Source organism: Artibeus jamaicensis, unplaced genomic scaffold (assembly GCF_021234435.1).
Source record: "Artibeus jamaicensis isolate MK-2021 breed Jamaican fruit bat unplaced genomic scaffold, CSHL_Jam_final contig_548, whole genome shotgun sequence".
Lineage (NCBI taxonomy): Eukaryota > Metazoa > Chordata > Mammalia > Chiroptera > Phyllostomidae > Artibeus > Artibeus jamaicensis.
This window is the reverse complement of record NW_026521883.1, coordinates 5,840,428-5,856,597: the sequence shown is the minus strand read 5'-3', so window position 1 is coordinate 5,856,597 and position 16,170 is coordinate 5,840,428. Positions and strand designations below refer to the sequence as shown.

General features: G+C 52.3%; 1 protein-coding gene across 4 annotated transcripts in view; it reads left to right on the top strand.

Annotated features, from left to right (window-relative positions):
• Positions 1-16,170, top strand: part of CORO2B (coronin 2B) — a 143,296-nt gene that overhangs the window by 81,590 nt on the left and 45,536 nt on the right. For 3 of the 4 annotated variants that reach the window (XM_037155715.2, XM_037155713.2, XM_053670118.1), the window contains exon 2: positions 4,300-4,500. In XM_037155715.2, coding sequence (XP_037011610.2) covers positions 4,300-4,500 — 201 coding nt within the window. Of the gene's footprint in view, positions 1-4,060; positions 4,138-4,299; positions 4,501-16,170 lie in introns of those variants that run through there. The other variant, XM_037155714.2, reaches the window with a different exon arrangement.

Genomic DNA, 16,170 nt, shown 5'->3' with positions numbered 1-16,170 from the left:
ATGAAGGCTAAATTAGTTGAAATGAAGGGCAATGCACAGGAAACCAATAGTGATGGAAAGGAAACTGGGACTCAAATCAAGGGAGTGGACCAGAAGGAAGAAAAAAATGACCAAACAGAAAAGGATGAAGAAACAAGAATTCAAAAAAATGAGGAGAGGCTTAGGAACCTCCAGGACATCTTTAAACGCTCCAACACCCAAATTATAGGGGTACCAGAAAGGGAAGAGGAACAGCCACAAGTGGAAACCTTATTTGAACAAATAATAAAGGAGAATTTCTCCAATCTGGCAAAGGCAATAGACTTCCAGGAAATCCAGGAAGCTCAGAGAGTCCCAAAGAAGTTGGACCCAAGAATGAACACACCAAGGCACATCATAATTATATTAGCCAAGATTAAAATGAAGGGGAGAATCCTAGAAGCAGCAAGAGATAAGGGGACAGTCACCTACAAAGGAGTTCCCATCAGACTGTCAGCAGATTTCTCAAAAGAGACCTTACAGGCAAAAAGGGGCTGGAAAGAGGTATTCTAAGTCATGAAATCCAAAGACCTACAACCAAGATTGCTCTATCCAGCAAAGCTTTCATTTAGAATGGAAGGACAGATAAAGTGGTTCTCAGATAAGATCAAATTCAAGGAGTTCATCATCACCAAGCCCTTATTATATGAAATGTTAAAGGGACTTATCTAAGAAAAAGATTAAAAAGATGAACAGTGAAAGGACAGCAAATTCACAGTTATTAACAACCACACCTAAAACAATAGCAAACTAAGAGGACAGCTAGATCAGGAGCAGAACCATAGAAATGAAGATCACATGGAGGGTTAGCAACAGGGGAGTGGGAGGAGGTGAAGGAGGGGAAAAGGTACAGAAAATAAGTGGCATAAATGGTAGGTAGAAAATAGATAGGGGGAGGGCAAGAATAGTATGGGAAATATAGAATCTAAAGAACTTGAGACACGTGGTCATAAACTAAAGGGGGGAACGATGGGGGAGGGGTATGCAGAGTGGAGGGGAATGAAGGGGGATATAGAACAACTGTAATGGCATAATCAATACAATTTTTAAAAATTTAAAAAAAAAGAAACGAAGTCCAGTGGGATAACAGACCTGGAGATGCCGGCAACTGCAAGCTTCCCCAGGGAACTTGGCATGTGGTGTGGAGGGTCATCTTGTCTGGATATTCCAGGAGCTCTGGGATGCTACATTTCCCAGTAGGCCCAAGTTCAGTCCCTTCCCTGAACTCAGCCCGAGTTCAGTCCCAGCCCCTTAGCCTGCAGGGCTCTGGAGTGTTTGGATTGGACCGGGTGTGGGGAGGGCGGCACAGTGCCCAGCCTGTCCTATTCTGCCCTATTAAATGAGTGTCCAGAGGGGTGCCAGACATCACGGCAACTTGGCACTGACTCTTCCACACACTTGGAGGCTGTGGAGATCATTAGCCTCCTTTTCAGTAACTGGAGGCAGCACAGAGCGGTTCAGTGGCCTGCCCAAGTCACACAGCTGGACAGTGCAGAGGCTGCACTTGCATCCAGATGTGTGTGGCTCTCAGTCTGGGTCTTTTTACCTTGCTTCTCACTGTTGCCCATGAGACCCTGCAAGGAAGTCAGCACAGGCCTTGTTCAGCCTGTCCCAGGTGCTGGCCATGGGCTGTGCTGCAGGTGGAGAAAGAACTCATGGTCCTGCTCACCAGACTTGGGTAGGCAGTGGCTCCAAACCTTGTCTACTGGTGGAGGCTGAACTGCACCCGCCCGTCTCCCCACCAGGCTGGGTTCCCTTCGAGCAGCCTGTCATGGGGCCAGGTGCCCAGCAGGTTTCCCCACGGTATCCATGACCCACCTGGGCCCCCAGAAAAGCAGAGTCTTCAGTCCTGCTCAGAAGCTGTGGGGTCATTGCCATCGCAGAGCTGAGACCAGCCCCTCAGGACAAGAGAGCCTGGGACAGGCATAGGCTGGGAGCTGAGGAAGAGGTGCTGGTTGTCCAACGGCTCCCAGGGGGCCACTATGGGCTGTGGAGTCAGGGTGAGCTGGGCAGGCTAATGCTGTGCTGGGCAGAGAAGAGGGGTGAAGGCACTGCAGGCCAGAACTGCACCAGCAAGGAACAGGAGGTTGGAGTGAGCATGCTCGCCACCTCCTTTCTCTCCCACGGAAACTCTGGAATCGCACGGTCTACCGGGAAAAGGCAGAGCAACTGCCAGCACTTCGATCAGACTGAATCTTTGCTAGGTCCATGGACCACCCATACTATAATTTTCATACAATTTGTTTCTTCGAATTGATTCATTATTTTTAACTTAGCCTTATTAGCAATAATATCCGCAACATCATGGATTTGGCATGCCAGTTATATTTTTTAATGGAAATTAAAATAAACAGATAATGACCGTAATTATAAACTTCATCTCTGCACCGTGTGAAGGGACTGTAGGTGTCCAGCTGAGGCCCGTCCTGGGAAGCGCTGATGGAATCCTGCCGAGGAATCAGATGCTGAGAGAGTGGCAGGGGCTTGCAGGAGGCCGCGCAGCCGAGAGCGGGCAACCGGGCAGCTGTCCCGTGGGCTTGGTCACCAGGACTTCGATCTGAATGGTCTTGGGCAGAATTCCACAGAGAGAGGAGAAGGCAGGCAGCGATGGGCTACAGAGAGGGCAAGGGCTGGGGGGATGGGAGGAGTGGAGAGTAGGGAGACTGGCCCTGTGGGGCGGAGGGGGATGGGGCGGGGGGAGTGGAGAAGGGGTGGGGAGTAAAGGCGAGGAGCCTTCCCCGTGATTCTCCTCCTGGGCTCTGAAATTCTTCCTCCAGTAAAGACTTGTGGGTGAGCTCCTGGCTTTATTTAAATCAAATGCAAAGCCTTGTTTTCAGTCAAATTCCCAGAGTTGGTTTCCTGATTCTGTGGCTGGGTTTCCTTCTGTTTTCCTCCCCTCGGAAAGTTCATGTGAAGAAATGAGCCTGCTGCTTTCTGTCCCGAGATAGGTTGGGAGACGCAAGACACATCAGGAGGTGTGACAGGAAGGGGAGGTGATGGGTAATGGCAAAGTCAGGTGAACAGCATATTCATTCTGCAAAGCATTTATTGAGCTCCTGCTGTATGTCAGGCCCTGGGCCGGTGCTCGTTTATGGCTCACCTCGCCGGATGTGTGTCTGCCAGCCCCCCCCCCCCCCCCCGCCCGTGATGGCATCCATTTGTAGTGTTCCCCGCGGGGTGCCGTCCCACAGGGAAGCTGGCTCCGTTGTGGGCTGCCCGTCCAGGCCCCGCCCAGCCTCTGTGCACACAGGGGATGGCCTGCAGGAGGAACCAGCTGGTCGGTCAGCTGGCCGCTTGGTTGGAGCCTGTGTCATGGATACTGGACAGAGAGGGGTGGGGACAGGCACCACTGCACTCTCCAGAACACAGACTCTTAAACTTCAGTCTCACTGCAGGGCATTGGAGCTGACTAAAATGCTAGTTTCTGGGCTCCATCCTCCAAATATTGAATTCAGTAGGTCTTGACTGGATCCCAGGATCTGCATTTCCAACAGATGATGTGGGAGGGAAGATCGGAAATCCCCCACCCCCGCCAAATGAATGATTCTGGTACAGGTGACTGGTGGGTCACACACTGGGAAGCCCTTCTCCGAAGGGTGGCCTGGCGTGGGAACACTTCTCAGATTTTCAGCCTAAAGCACGTGTTCCTGGTCTGAGCCATTAGCTGTGCAACTTTGGACGAGTCCCTTCACTGCTTTGTACCTGACAACAGTGACGGTGACACGCAGACTAAACGATTTCTGAGGGTGCACTTGTGGGTTAGAAGGCCGAGAGAATCAGAGGAGGAGATGGCGAGGGGTGGTTGTTTGCATGTAGAGGGGACATTGTCCTCCCGCCCCTGGCCATCAGCCATGTTCTGTCTGTGAACGCCCGGCCTCCTCTGTCTGCACCTCCTGTGCTGAACTGAGTGGTTTCTGGCTTGTGGGAGGCAGCCCATTCGGGTTGCTGGGGGTGTGATCTGCTCGGTCACATGGCGTGATCCTTGGCAGTGAAAGGACCCTGCGTCCTTTCTGGAAGGTGGGATGGGCATGTGTACCAAAAGCAGGAAATGTGTGAATGCCCCCAGCCAGTCTTCGCCCCTGTAGGACTTTACTGAAAGACTAACAGTCCTCGGCACAGGTTGGCACGCAACTCTTGGAGGTTCCTTCCCTTCTCCCTGTGTTCTGAGGGTGGTGCCAGGGCTGGCCCACCCCCTGCCTTCCTGGGGAGCAGCTTCCCTCCCCTGCTGCCCAGCCCAAGGCAGTGACCAGCCTGACCGTTGTCTCCTCTGGCCCCTCACAGATGTCCTGGCGTCCGCAGTACCGAAGCTCCAAGTTCCGGAACGTATACGGAAAGGTGGCCAACCGAGAGCACTGCTTTGATGGGATCCCCATCACCAAGAACGTGCATGATAACCACTTTTGTGCCGTCAACGCCCGCTTCCTGGCCATCGTCACTGAGAGCGCGGGAGGAGGGTCCTTCCTAGTCATCCCCCTGGAGCAGGTAGGTGCCCGCCGCTCCCTATCCCTGGTGGCAGCCCCAGGGCTGAGAGAAGCCCTCCTTGGTCACTCTTGGGTGATTGCCTCTATTTCTCTCTGCACCCCCACAACCGCCTTTTACTTCCTCATCCTGTGTCCAGTGTTGGTACCTTCCCAAGGTTTTCCTGGGATTCACAAGAACAAGTGCAGGCTGTGGTCCAGAGACCTGAGATCTGGTCCCAGAACTTCCCCAAAGGTGTGCTTATGGAGAAGTCACTTTCCTTAGGGTACCTGGGGTTCTCATTAACCCGAGGGATTGGAACATCTGATCTCCAAGCCCAGCTCTACTATTCTGTGTCCTGGACGTTCTTTTAGTTTGGAGCTGGAAAGGAGCTGGAAAGGAGGAAGACCTGGCCATAGGTACATTGGGCATCTGCAAAAATGGCACACATGTAAAAAAAAGAAAGAAAAGAAAACCATTGCCAGCTCTCTACTGAGAGACTGGCAGTCATTTACCTTCTCCCTCATCCCCCACCTTCTACCTAAAGGTTTCCCTCCTCCGTGACTGCCTTTGTGAATTTAGCAAATTCAACCTGCAAAGCCTGGATCATGACATTTTGAGGCTCTGCCATTCAGGCAGAGTCCCCAGAGGCCTGTGGGAGGTCATGCGCCTCAGGAAAAGCACTCGCTGTCAGTCCTGCTTGTTTATGGCTGAGCTCTTCTTCTGACTCATCTCCACTCCCACCTCCTGCCAAACTGCTCGGGGGAGGAGGAGGTACATAAGGAGGAAGGCCTGGTTCTTGAAATCCACTGTCAGCTGGTGGTGGAGGATGGCTTTTTCCAGTCTCTCCTGCCCACAGTGGGGGAGCGCAGATTTGGGAAAGACTTGGGCCAGATCCTCCCTTCCACCAAAGGGGGCAGCTGAGGTGATACTGAGGACAGAGCCCAAGGCGCCGATAGGTCCAAGGAGCCCCGGCCTTGGCAGCAAGAGGTCTGGGTTCTGGCTGGGCCGTGCCACTTACCGGCTGTGTGACCTTGGGCATATCACTTAACCGCTCTGCACTTCAGTTTTCTGTGATGACACGATGGGGATTCAAAGTCCTCTTCTGCCTATGTCCGATGTCGGCATTGAGTGGGATAATGGACGTGAAAACTTCTGAACCACACGACATGTTTAAGATGTTTTACTCTTTTCTTGGGGGAATCATCAGCTCTGCTCCTCAACTTTGCAGATGCCCTCAGTGGCTCTAACACATTCGAAAGGATTCCGAAATGTAGCTTGTCTCCCCTTTCAAACCAGATGGGCTCAGATACGTGTCTAACTAGCTCAGCTCCAGCCTGCAGGTCCCTAGCAACATCCCTACTAGGCTCAGGCCTGTTGCCAGGCCCCTGCCATACTGCCCTTGCTGGCTTGCAAAGGTGCCTCACATCACAACAAAAGTTATTTCCGGCTGGGTTAAACATTAAAAGAAAACAAAAAGAAAAGCTGCAAGTATGTTGGAGGAAAATGAAGAGCATTTTTTTAATCGTGCAATAAGGAAGGGCTTTCTACAGCAAGACAAGAATCTCCAAGCCATAAAGTAAATGATTAATAGATTAATTCTTTTCAGAAGGGTGAAATGTACTGCAATGAGACATGTAAGCAAAATGAAAGGCAAACCACGTAATTGAGTACAATAGTTAAAATATACAACAGACAAAAGATTCGTGTCAGAATATATAAGGGCTCCAGAGGAACCAATAAGAAAAAGAACCTAGTAGAAAGTGGGCTGAGGAGATGAGTAAGCAATTCTCAGAAGACAAAATGTATCTGTTAACTCATTACTGGGCAAAGAGTTAACAGAGCAATACTCCTCGGTATTGCCGAAGTTGTGAGAGGGTAGGCGCTCAGGCACGCTCTCCGCACGCTGCGTGGTGAGGTGTCAGTGGAGGCGGCCCGGCGAGGTCCACCCACAAGCGAGGGTGCACGTTGTCACCGCCCGGCTGCTCCGCCTCCAGGGCCCGTCCCACAGAAATAGTCTCCAGGAATGTGTGCAGCATTTCCTAGTACTCGATTTTTGTTTACAAACATCATCTTTTTCTTTCCAACAAAAACAAAGTTTATCAAATTACATAAAAGCTTCTAAACTCTTCCTGTCGATTTCTGTAATGGTACCAGTGTTTCATGCTCTCGGTAGCCCTGGTCTCGAATATGACCAAGTTCTGTCAGCACTTCAAGGACAACAGAAAAGTGAGTGCTCCTCACAGGGTAAGTGTCTCCATGCAGAAACATGTAAGGTTTCTCTCTGTGCACACACATGTAGAGTCTGGTCCATGCACACACAGCTTTCCAACTTTATCTCTTCGCCTTCTCCCGTACATTTTGTTTAATTTGATTGATAGTGGACGGGGAGGGATGGTGCACACAGCCCAGCCACCAGCTGGGTTCTGTTGCTTTCTCTCAGCTCACAAAATGTTCTCTTTCCGTGAGTATGTGCTGATGTACCCGGCACTTCTCGAACAGTGAAAGCTGGACACAGCCCACAGGCTCATCAGCGAGGAAATGGGCGGACAAATTAGGGGACCGTGGCACAAGGGGACCCCGTGCAGTCATCAAAACCGATGATGTAGCGCAGTCCTCAAGTGTCAACCTCAGAGTCACCTGCCTCTCAGAAATTATTTCGGACCCCAAAGAGCCTTTGCTTGTACGGGCTGTATCTATCAATGGTTAGCATGTTTAAAATAAAACAAAGGAATTTCAAAAATATGTATGTTAATTTACTTAAAATAACAATAATAAAATTAAGTCATGTTCTCCAACAAACCTGTTTTTATGAAAAAAATAATTGTCTTCCAAAACAAAAAAACAAACGAGAAGAATGGCATTGTTTTCAGGGCTTGCACCCCTGTTGTCAGTCTGTGCAGCGTCTGCTTTGCATCCAGCCTGCTATGACGTCCCGCGTCAGGCAGCCTCCGGAAGACTCCGCCGCGCACTCCGGAGAGAATGGGCTGAGAAGGCAAACGGTGGCTCCGTGTGATTAGGGAAATGGCTTTAAACCAGCAGACCCCCTGAAACAGCCCTGGGGATCCCCCGAGGTCCCAGGTCATACTTGGAGAACCACTGGTGCAGGAGAATATTTAATGAGGGAAAACTGTTTATAACATACTGTTAAGTGGAAAAAACTATCCCGTTTAAAAATACCTATGTATCTATCTACCTGTCTGGGAAGGACCGAGAGAATAGATACCTAATATTACAAGGGGTCATCCTCAAGTACTGGGGTCATGTGTGCCCTTTCATCGTCTGCATTGTCCTTGACAATATTTTTTCATTTTTTGAATAAACATTAATGTTTTGAACTTTAGGGGGAAAAAGTCTCATAAAAGTAATTTGCTGCTGTGAAGAGGGAGCCGCTGAGGTTTCCCAGGCCACACAACCCAAAGCTGGTTCCCGTCAGTGCCCCTTTATGTGCCCTGCAAACGTTTTCTCCCAAATAACACACACTTATGAGCTTGTTGTAGAAAACGCAAACTGAATCTATAGTGAGGGCAGGGGGTGGGGGTGGGGGTGAGGGTGAGGGTGAAGGGGTGGCTGGGAGGGTGAGGCAGCTCCTAGGTGGTTCATTTATTAGTTTGAGCTAAGATTCCGATCGTACTGGAGCAGGGTCCCGCCCCTAGAGGCCTTGGGGATCAGGGCCAGCTCCTCCCTTCCCCTGCTGCCAGGGCCTAGTCTGTCAGTCTCCTGCCCCCTGTGGTCAGAGCTGGGTCTGCAGGCAAGCGCCCGGCTGGCGGGGGCGGGGAGGTTGGTCTAGTAAACAACAATAACAATAGTGGCGAATTCAGAAACCCCTCATTATCTCCGCAGAGATGAGCTGTTCCATGCTGGTCGATTTTCTGGGAAGGTTATATTATTTCCACTCTAGGTTTCCCACCTCAGTTTGATAGAAACCTCTCTAAAAACAGTTTCCTGTGTTGTTCAATATAAACAGAAAAGATCTGGGCCTTTTCTTGGTGAATCCTATTCATTGCTTTGAGTGTTAATTATGAGCTATGAACTCAGGCGGCACACTTTTGTCCCTCCTCTACATTGTCCCACAGTGGCTCCAGACCGTTGTCCTGAGCAAGCAGAAGGTCACAGAACATTGTCCTCGTTCATCTTTTCCAAATTGTTTTCCATCTGCTGTCTGTGTCCTCCTCACTTCTTTCTTGCTTCTCCAAGAGGTTTGGGCTGGATGAGCCCAGGACCCCCAAATCCTGAGCCTTTGGAGCAAGGCTTCGGGAAGTGAAGCTTCTCTCCCTTTGTGCCGTGTCCTCAAAGCCAGTTGGCCTGTGGATTTCAATGTTTGTGAGTAAAAACTCGTCTGTAGTGTAGGAGCCGTGTCCCCAGCAACCCCAAACAACCAGGGCGATATCTCAGCCTCCTACAGTGCTCTGCAGTGATCAGTCCTCTGAGGGGGGGGGGTAGGGCCACCCCCTGGTCACAGCTGGGGGAACAGAGATGAGCACACAGCTGGTCAGCGCAGAGCTGGACCTGAAACCAGCTCTCTCATTTCTGAACCCAAGACTCCTTCCACGGCCCACGACGCTGGTGAACAGCTACGTTCTGGCTGGTTGGCAGATCTCGAAGGAGTGGATTTGTCCTCCCGGGGGCTCTTGTTCAGACTGTTGTGAAGGCCAGGGCCTGGTTTTCCCTAGTTAACATTCAGCAGCCAGCTTTCTCCTCTCTGGAGTGGAATGTTAAGCTGCAGATGGGGGAGCAATCAGCACCCTGATTGCCTGGCACAGCTGGAGGGGCCTTATGAATATTCCAGAGACCAGGCACTGCGCCCAGGCCTGATTAACCACTTGGGCCCCCCCAGGTGCACCACCTCTTTCCTGCCGCACTCCACCAGGGCTGCCCGATCCGGGCCCAAGAAGGCCAAAGCTGTAAGCACAGTCCTGCAGGCCTAAGCTTTAGCCAGCTACCTAGTACCCCAGCTGGCACCTGGGAAAAAGGAGAGAAGCCTGGCCTGGAAATCCGGAGCCTGGGTTCTCCCCAGCGGTTCTGAGCCCCGGCTGCACTCTGGAGTCACCTAGGGGGCTTTTGGGGGTCTAACACATTTGGGCTCTCTCACTCTCACCTCTAGTTGCATGGTGAAAGCACAGTTATTCTCGTTTTACAGATGAAGAAACAGAGGTTTGAGGGAGTCAAGCGACACCTTCAGGATTGCGCAGCACACAAAGGGCAGAATTTCAGCCCAGGGCCCTCCCAACCACACGCCTGCCCACCTCACCGAGAGTGGGGGAGGCGGGTCTGCAGATGTGCTTGGTGTTATTACGCCGTCATTTGCGCGTCTCCAAGGACTTCCTTGAACATTAACTCAAAACGAGTACTATGTGAGCTTCTCTGACGTGCTGACACCACCGGTGTCCCCCTCTTCTGGAAGCCAGCAGAGTAGGCATTTTCTAGACTCTGTGGGCAGCCCTTTCTCTGAAGGACTGAAGCCACAATTTCAGTCAGCAAGGAGAGGTGGAGAGAGGTGGCCAGACAAGAGAGCATCATTCCTTGGGTCCTGGGACGTGGGCTGAACACTCAGCCCATGCCAGGTCCTGAGGACCCAAGTAATAGCAGGCCCGGTGTTGGAGGCCTGGGCACGCCCCACTGGCAGGCGAGACAGGCAGGAATTCCTTGCAAGGGTCCTGCCCATGTTTTGCTCAAGGAACCAACTCTGTCTCGTGGAGGGAGCTACTGAACTGTTCCTCTTACCTGCTCCAGGCAGTTCAAAGTGATGGGACATTATCGCATTCTCTAGAAACTGGAATCCCCAGTTCATTCATGTTCAGTTTAACTGTATTTTATGAAAATAAGCCAGTCCTGGAATTGGGGCGCTGGGCTTGGTCCTCAGTTGAGGGTCACTCCTACCCCCCGTATAAGCCCTGTGGCCTCCGCATCCCCACACCTGCTCGGTCTCAACCTGGTCGCAGAACATTTCCTCCTCAGTCTCAGGGATGGGGCGCTGCATTCTCTTCTCACACCCAATCCGTGTGCTCATTGTTCCGTGCCCAGTGTTCTTGGCGGGGAGGCCTAACGAGGACTGGGCAATGGCTCCCGGTCTCCGCGGCCATGCAGGGGTGTGTGCATGTGTGGTGGAGGTGGGCTGGGCCAGAAATGGTAGCAAAAACCCACGGGAAGAGCAGAGTCCTGGAACAGGAAAGCAGCAAGGGACAAGGGCTAAGAAATCAAGCTCTAGAAGCAGACAGACCTTGTTTGAATCTCTGCCTTGCCACGTAGTTTCTGTGTGACCTTCGGTGAATCACTTGACCTCCCTGTGCACTGCTTTTCCCTTGTGTAAAATGATAGGGTTGGACCACATGAGCGCTAGAGTTCACTTTAGTTCTTACACTCTCTTCCCTTCTAACACCATTTTAGTGAGATATGTCCTCACCAGTGTGCTGGGAGTTACTGTGCAGAATACAAGAATGGCTTCTCATTTCTCAGGGCCCAGCTCAAATGCAGTGAGCTTCATGAAGCTTTTCCCACCCCAATACCCCTCCTGACGCATGTTGTATCTGTCGTTGTTAGAGTACTTTTTATATGCTTCTTTATTCTCCTAGGTGGTCAGTCCATCCATCCACCCATCCACCCACCCACCCATCCATCCAACAAATGTATGTGTTCTGGTCACAGGTCCAGGATCCATGCTGCAGCCGTAAACAAGACCAAGTCCCTGTGGGCATGGGGTGTGTAGTCCTGGTAGCTGCCTTGACTGGACTGACAGCCCCAGAGTGTGGGGAACGCGTCTGACTTGCACTGGGCCTGTGTGCAGTAGGCATCCAGCAAGGTGTGCTGGCCTGAGGCCAGGTCCTTGGGGGCACATCTCCCCAGCTGGGTTTTTCCCTTCGTGGGTCCTGGGGTCCCCTCCCCTCCAGGCCCCAGGGACACTGTGGTACCTGCAGGGGCTCCCCAGACTGCAGGGGGGCTGCATCCTACTACCCTTGAAGCCCTTAGAACAGCATTGCCCCACCCAGCCACGCTCACTCTGGAACGGAACCCAGTAGCTGGCAAACCAGTTAGCTCCATGACTCACAGTATGTTGGAGGCCTGATATTTTAAAAAGGGTGTGGGGGGAGCAGAAAGTGCCCAGCTCAGTACCGAACACTGTAATACAATCAGACCTTTTTGTTCCTCTGAAGCCTATGCTTCCATTCCAGATTCCTCTCCCTCTCCGTCACTCCCCACGGTCACGGGGCTCCTCGGGCTTCTCCGGCCCGTGAAATCGCCCCAGATCTTCATCACTGCTCCCCTCCGCGGGCATGTCTCCCCATCTCCCGGGGAGATTCAGAGAGCCTTTTCCAAATCCATTTTTCCATCTTTCCTCAATGGGTCTTTGTTCTTCAAGCTGCCTTCTGTTTGCTGTGATTTGCATCTCAAAGGCTGTGACAGCCCAAAGTACAGTAAGTGACTTTGGGAAAGGGGGAGAAGGCGCAACTTTATTCCATTTGTCTGAGGCCCGAGATTGACAGCCTTGCTTTGTGTTTTTCCCTTTTTTGGAAGAATGGCTGCTTATTTTTGAGAAAAGTGAAGGCAGGGCCTTCAGCAGAGGTGGAAATGTGGCTTCCTTGCTTTTTTTCATGGTGGGGCATCCTTTGGATTCCAGGCACAGGGCGGGGGGGGGGGAGGACCAGGGACACAGCCTGGCTGATGGGTGGGCTGGGAGGTCAAAGAATCCACCCCTCTGCCTGAGGCCAGGGCCTCCACTAGCTGCTCCTTAGCTTCATTCCTCTGATCCTAGCGGGGCCAGGGAGACAGGGCTGGTCCCAGTGAACGGCAGGGCTGGTTCACTAGGACCCTGCGAACTCGGGCTGTGAGCCCTGACTCTGCCCAGGGACACTGGCCTGGACCCAAATCAATTTGGCAGTTAGCTTCTCTGCTCCCCATTTTCTTCAAAGGCCTGGAGACTCCCACACCTTTAGAAACCATAGTTCTGTCCCTCACCTCTGAACCCCTGAGCACGGACCCTCTCAGTGCCTCCCTTTCTCTGTTTCTGGAATGACAATGATGGCACTTGTTTCTCAGGGTGCCGTGATGATGACGTAAGGCACTGGCTCAAGCCCTCAGCACCCAGCCTGGCATGTGATGTGTGCTCAGTCAGGAGGGGCTATGTGATGCTGGTGGACGTCCCCATCCCCTCCCCTTTCTTATCCACCCAGGCCCAGAAATAGCTTATGGGCTGCCCAGCCTGCAGCCAGTGAGGGGGAGGCTTATTTTTGGCCCTCTTGCTGCAGTCTCTCGTGTCTGGTACAGCCCCTGAGCTTCCTAGCAGTGAGCCCCACCCTGCCTAGAGAGGAAGGCACCCCCAGCCCACAGTCCCTGTCATCTGTGCTCAGAATCAAGGGGTGGTGGTCATTGTCTCCAGGGAAGCCTGACTGGTGGGACTGTACCAGGCTGAGTGCCGGGAGGAAGGAGAGTTTGAAGGGGAGGAGGGCTCGGCTCGCTTTGGTGCTGACCATGCACCTCTGAGGTCAGCGGGCCTGCTTATCCACAGTCTGCCTGCCGGCCAGGGTTAAGTGAGATAAGGCATGCAAAGATTAACCACAGTGTTTGGTACACAGCAGGTGCTCAATAAAAACTACACTGCTGTTATTTCTGTTATTGTACCTACTAGGACAAGCTCCTGGTTAGTGCAGGAAAGAGGGTGCTGGAAATGAGGAGCAGGGGCTTTCTGGATCTGCCTGGCTCATCGGGTGGGTCGGCCTGAAGCCACGTGATGCCCAGAGTTCACACCCCCATCCCCGGGCCCCAGCTCCTGTCTTACGCTGACACAGTTGCTACACGGGGCGACTCCAGCAGTCACATGTCCCGAGTGACACCCATGAGAAATGCTGGCCCCAGAGACGAGTGTTCCTCCGAGGCCACACAGCCTGCCTGGACACCCTGGGTGCCCTTTCCCAGGAATTCTTGTCCTTGGCCACTTCTCAGAGTCCAAAACTCAGACCTGCTATGGTGTCAGTGATAACGGTGGCTTCCCTTCATAAGGAATTTGCATTTGGTTAAGGTTAGGGTGAGATTTAAGGAGACCCAAAGGGATGTGTTGCTAATAGAGGAATTCCAGCCTCGGAAGCTCCCTCCTCCTGTGTCCATGGGCCCCTAGCACTTCAGGGAGCAAAAGTGATCCAGGGTGTGTGGGGGCACTGTGAGTGGAACTAAAGTGACCGGCTTGAAACAGCATCTCCCCAGGGGCCACTGGGGCCCTGAGGCCTTGGCCAAGACCCCTACTAATTGACCCTTCCCATGGCAGCTTCCAGAACAATGAGTATGTGTTTGCCTTGCCTGAGAAACTCCAGGCCTGGTTTAGTCCTAAGGGCAGTTTCCTTTTCAGGATAGCCTTCCTCCTCTCCCTGACCTCACCCCCATCCCAAGGCTCTTAAAGGGCCAGGTCACTTTAATGGAGGTGGGGGTGTAGATCTCAGCACTTACATCCTCAAAACGAGAGAGGGCTCTGTGGCATCAGCGAGGCACGGTGCTAGCCCATCCTCCACCTTTTCCATTCCACTCAGCCAAGACCTTGATTCTGGTTGCTAAACAACCTGTAGCTAAGTCTTTAAGTGGGTTGTCCCTCAGGGGAACACGGGAGGGGAAAGCAGAGGTGACGCTCACTTTTACAGGTGGAGACAATGAAGCCCAGAAAGGGCAAGGGACTTGGTCACGTTTGCACAGCTAGTTCGTGTCCCATGTGTCAGACGATCAGCTGGGGCAGCAACCCCTTCAGAATCCTATTTCCCACTCCCCCACCCCACCCCCACCCAGAAAAGCACTCAGGCAGCATCCACACCTTAGGGACCCTCCATGGGAGACTTCCATCTACCCAGACAGGGAGGCAGGATGCCCAGTGATGAGGCACAAAGGCTCTGGGGTCAGTCGGCCTGGATTCAAATCCCAGCCCCATCAGTCATCAGACACCTAACTGTCTGTCTCCGCTTCCTCGGCTGCAAGATGGGAGAAATGCTAGGCGCAGCCCAAGACTGCTCTAAGGATCCGATGAGGCGTTAAAGCCTGGGAGGGTGCCCGGCACAGGGCGTGCACCCGGGCTCCTCACCTAGGGCCCCTGCACCCCTACCTGCTCCCCCCACCCCACCCCCATTACTTCTGTGAAGGCAGTTCGGCCTCATTCTTACCAGTCTTATGAGGTTACAGGTGTCAGATAAAAGTTTTCAAACTTTTAACATTGGAACATTGTGTCCAAAAAAATATAATAATACATTTTTCACTTTGGAAGTGGTACATAGATGCCTTTGGCTGTCTGTAAAAGTCCATGAACTTCTTCCCAGAGTAAAATTTTTAAGTACATAAATAAAATAAATAAGATAAGAAAGGAAAGAAATTATATTGAAATGTAGTTATCCAAATGCATACCACAATTGTAATATAGAGGAATGTGTGCTTTTATACCCATATATTAAATAGCACCATCGAGCAGAGAACCTAATAAGTACCGTACCTCCTGAGCAGTGGTGAGTGCAGACAGCCTTTAAGAGAGCGGCAACAGGGCCACGTGACCTGAAAATATCTGTGCTGTCTGTTGGTGGAAACGTTACGGGTTCAGCTAATCCTGCCGAGGTTTGTTGCCTACATTTATAAGCAAAAGGAATATTAAATTTTATTTAGAGGCTAGTAAAAATACAAATGCAGTTTTTCTGGTATCCCAGGTTAAAGACAGACCTCTGCACGTAAGGGCAGAAGGGAAATCGTTGTGTAAAGTAAAGATGAACAGCTGCCCTGGCTGAAGCTTGGTGGGGCACTGGAGCCGGCCTGAGCGCCACTCGCCCTGTGGAGTGCCCCCCACGTCCTAAGCTTTGCTGGCAGTGAGGAAGCCTGACTTTTCTGCTTGGTTCTTTGTGATCGTGGGCAGGTCCCTTAGCCCTCCTGGGCTCAGTTTCCCCATCTGTAAGAGGTGATGTTGGACCCGGTGTCCCCTGACGTCCTGTTCAACTCTGCTGTGCTGGGACTTGGTGTCTCTCCCCCACTCCCCAGTGGCCAAGGCCTCAGAAGTGTGGGTCTGCGAGAGCCCTGGACCAGGGAGAGGGAACAGCTGGGGCCAGGCTGGCTGGCTCCCAACTGTTCAAAGCAGTGGGAGGAGGAGGTGCACGGTGCTCTCCAACTCGACAGCTGGGTGAGCCTGGCTGGGGGCCTCACCCTCGCCTGCCATCTGTGCCTCCTTCCTGCAGTCGCCGGCTGGGGGTGGGTAGGGGGTGCTGATGGGGCCCAAGGCCAGATAGCAACCTGGGTGCGAGGGGGAGGGGCTGCCCCAGAGAAAGCTGTGGAAGTGCCTGGTTGCTTACTCTTGGGTGCTTAACTCTTTCCACCCTCCCTTTTCTCACCCTGGTTTCCTAGTGTTCTGGAGAGGGGAGGATACACAGCCCTGGGACTAGGTAAGCCACTGTGACTTTCAGCAAGTCACTTAACCTCTCTGAGCTTCACTTTCCTCCTCTGTCCAATAGACAGCATTTCTAAGACTGCCCTTTGGGATCAGAATGAAGTTTAAATGACACAGGGTAGATGAAGTGTCCCCAACACTTTTCTGCAGGCTCAGCGCTACAGGCCATCCAAGACGGCATACCTCCGGGGACGGGGACGATGAAAGCCCCTGGAACTGAAGCCCAGGCCGAGATGAGAGCCTGGGCGGAGGACTGTGAAGGGCTCCTTCAGCCCCAGGCCCCCGAGTACGCAGGCGGCTTT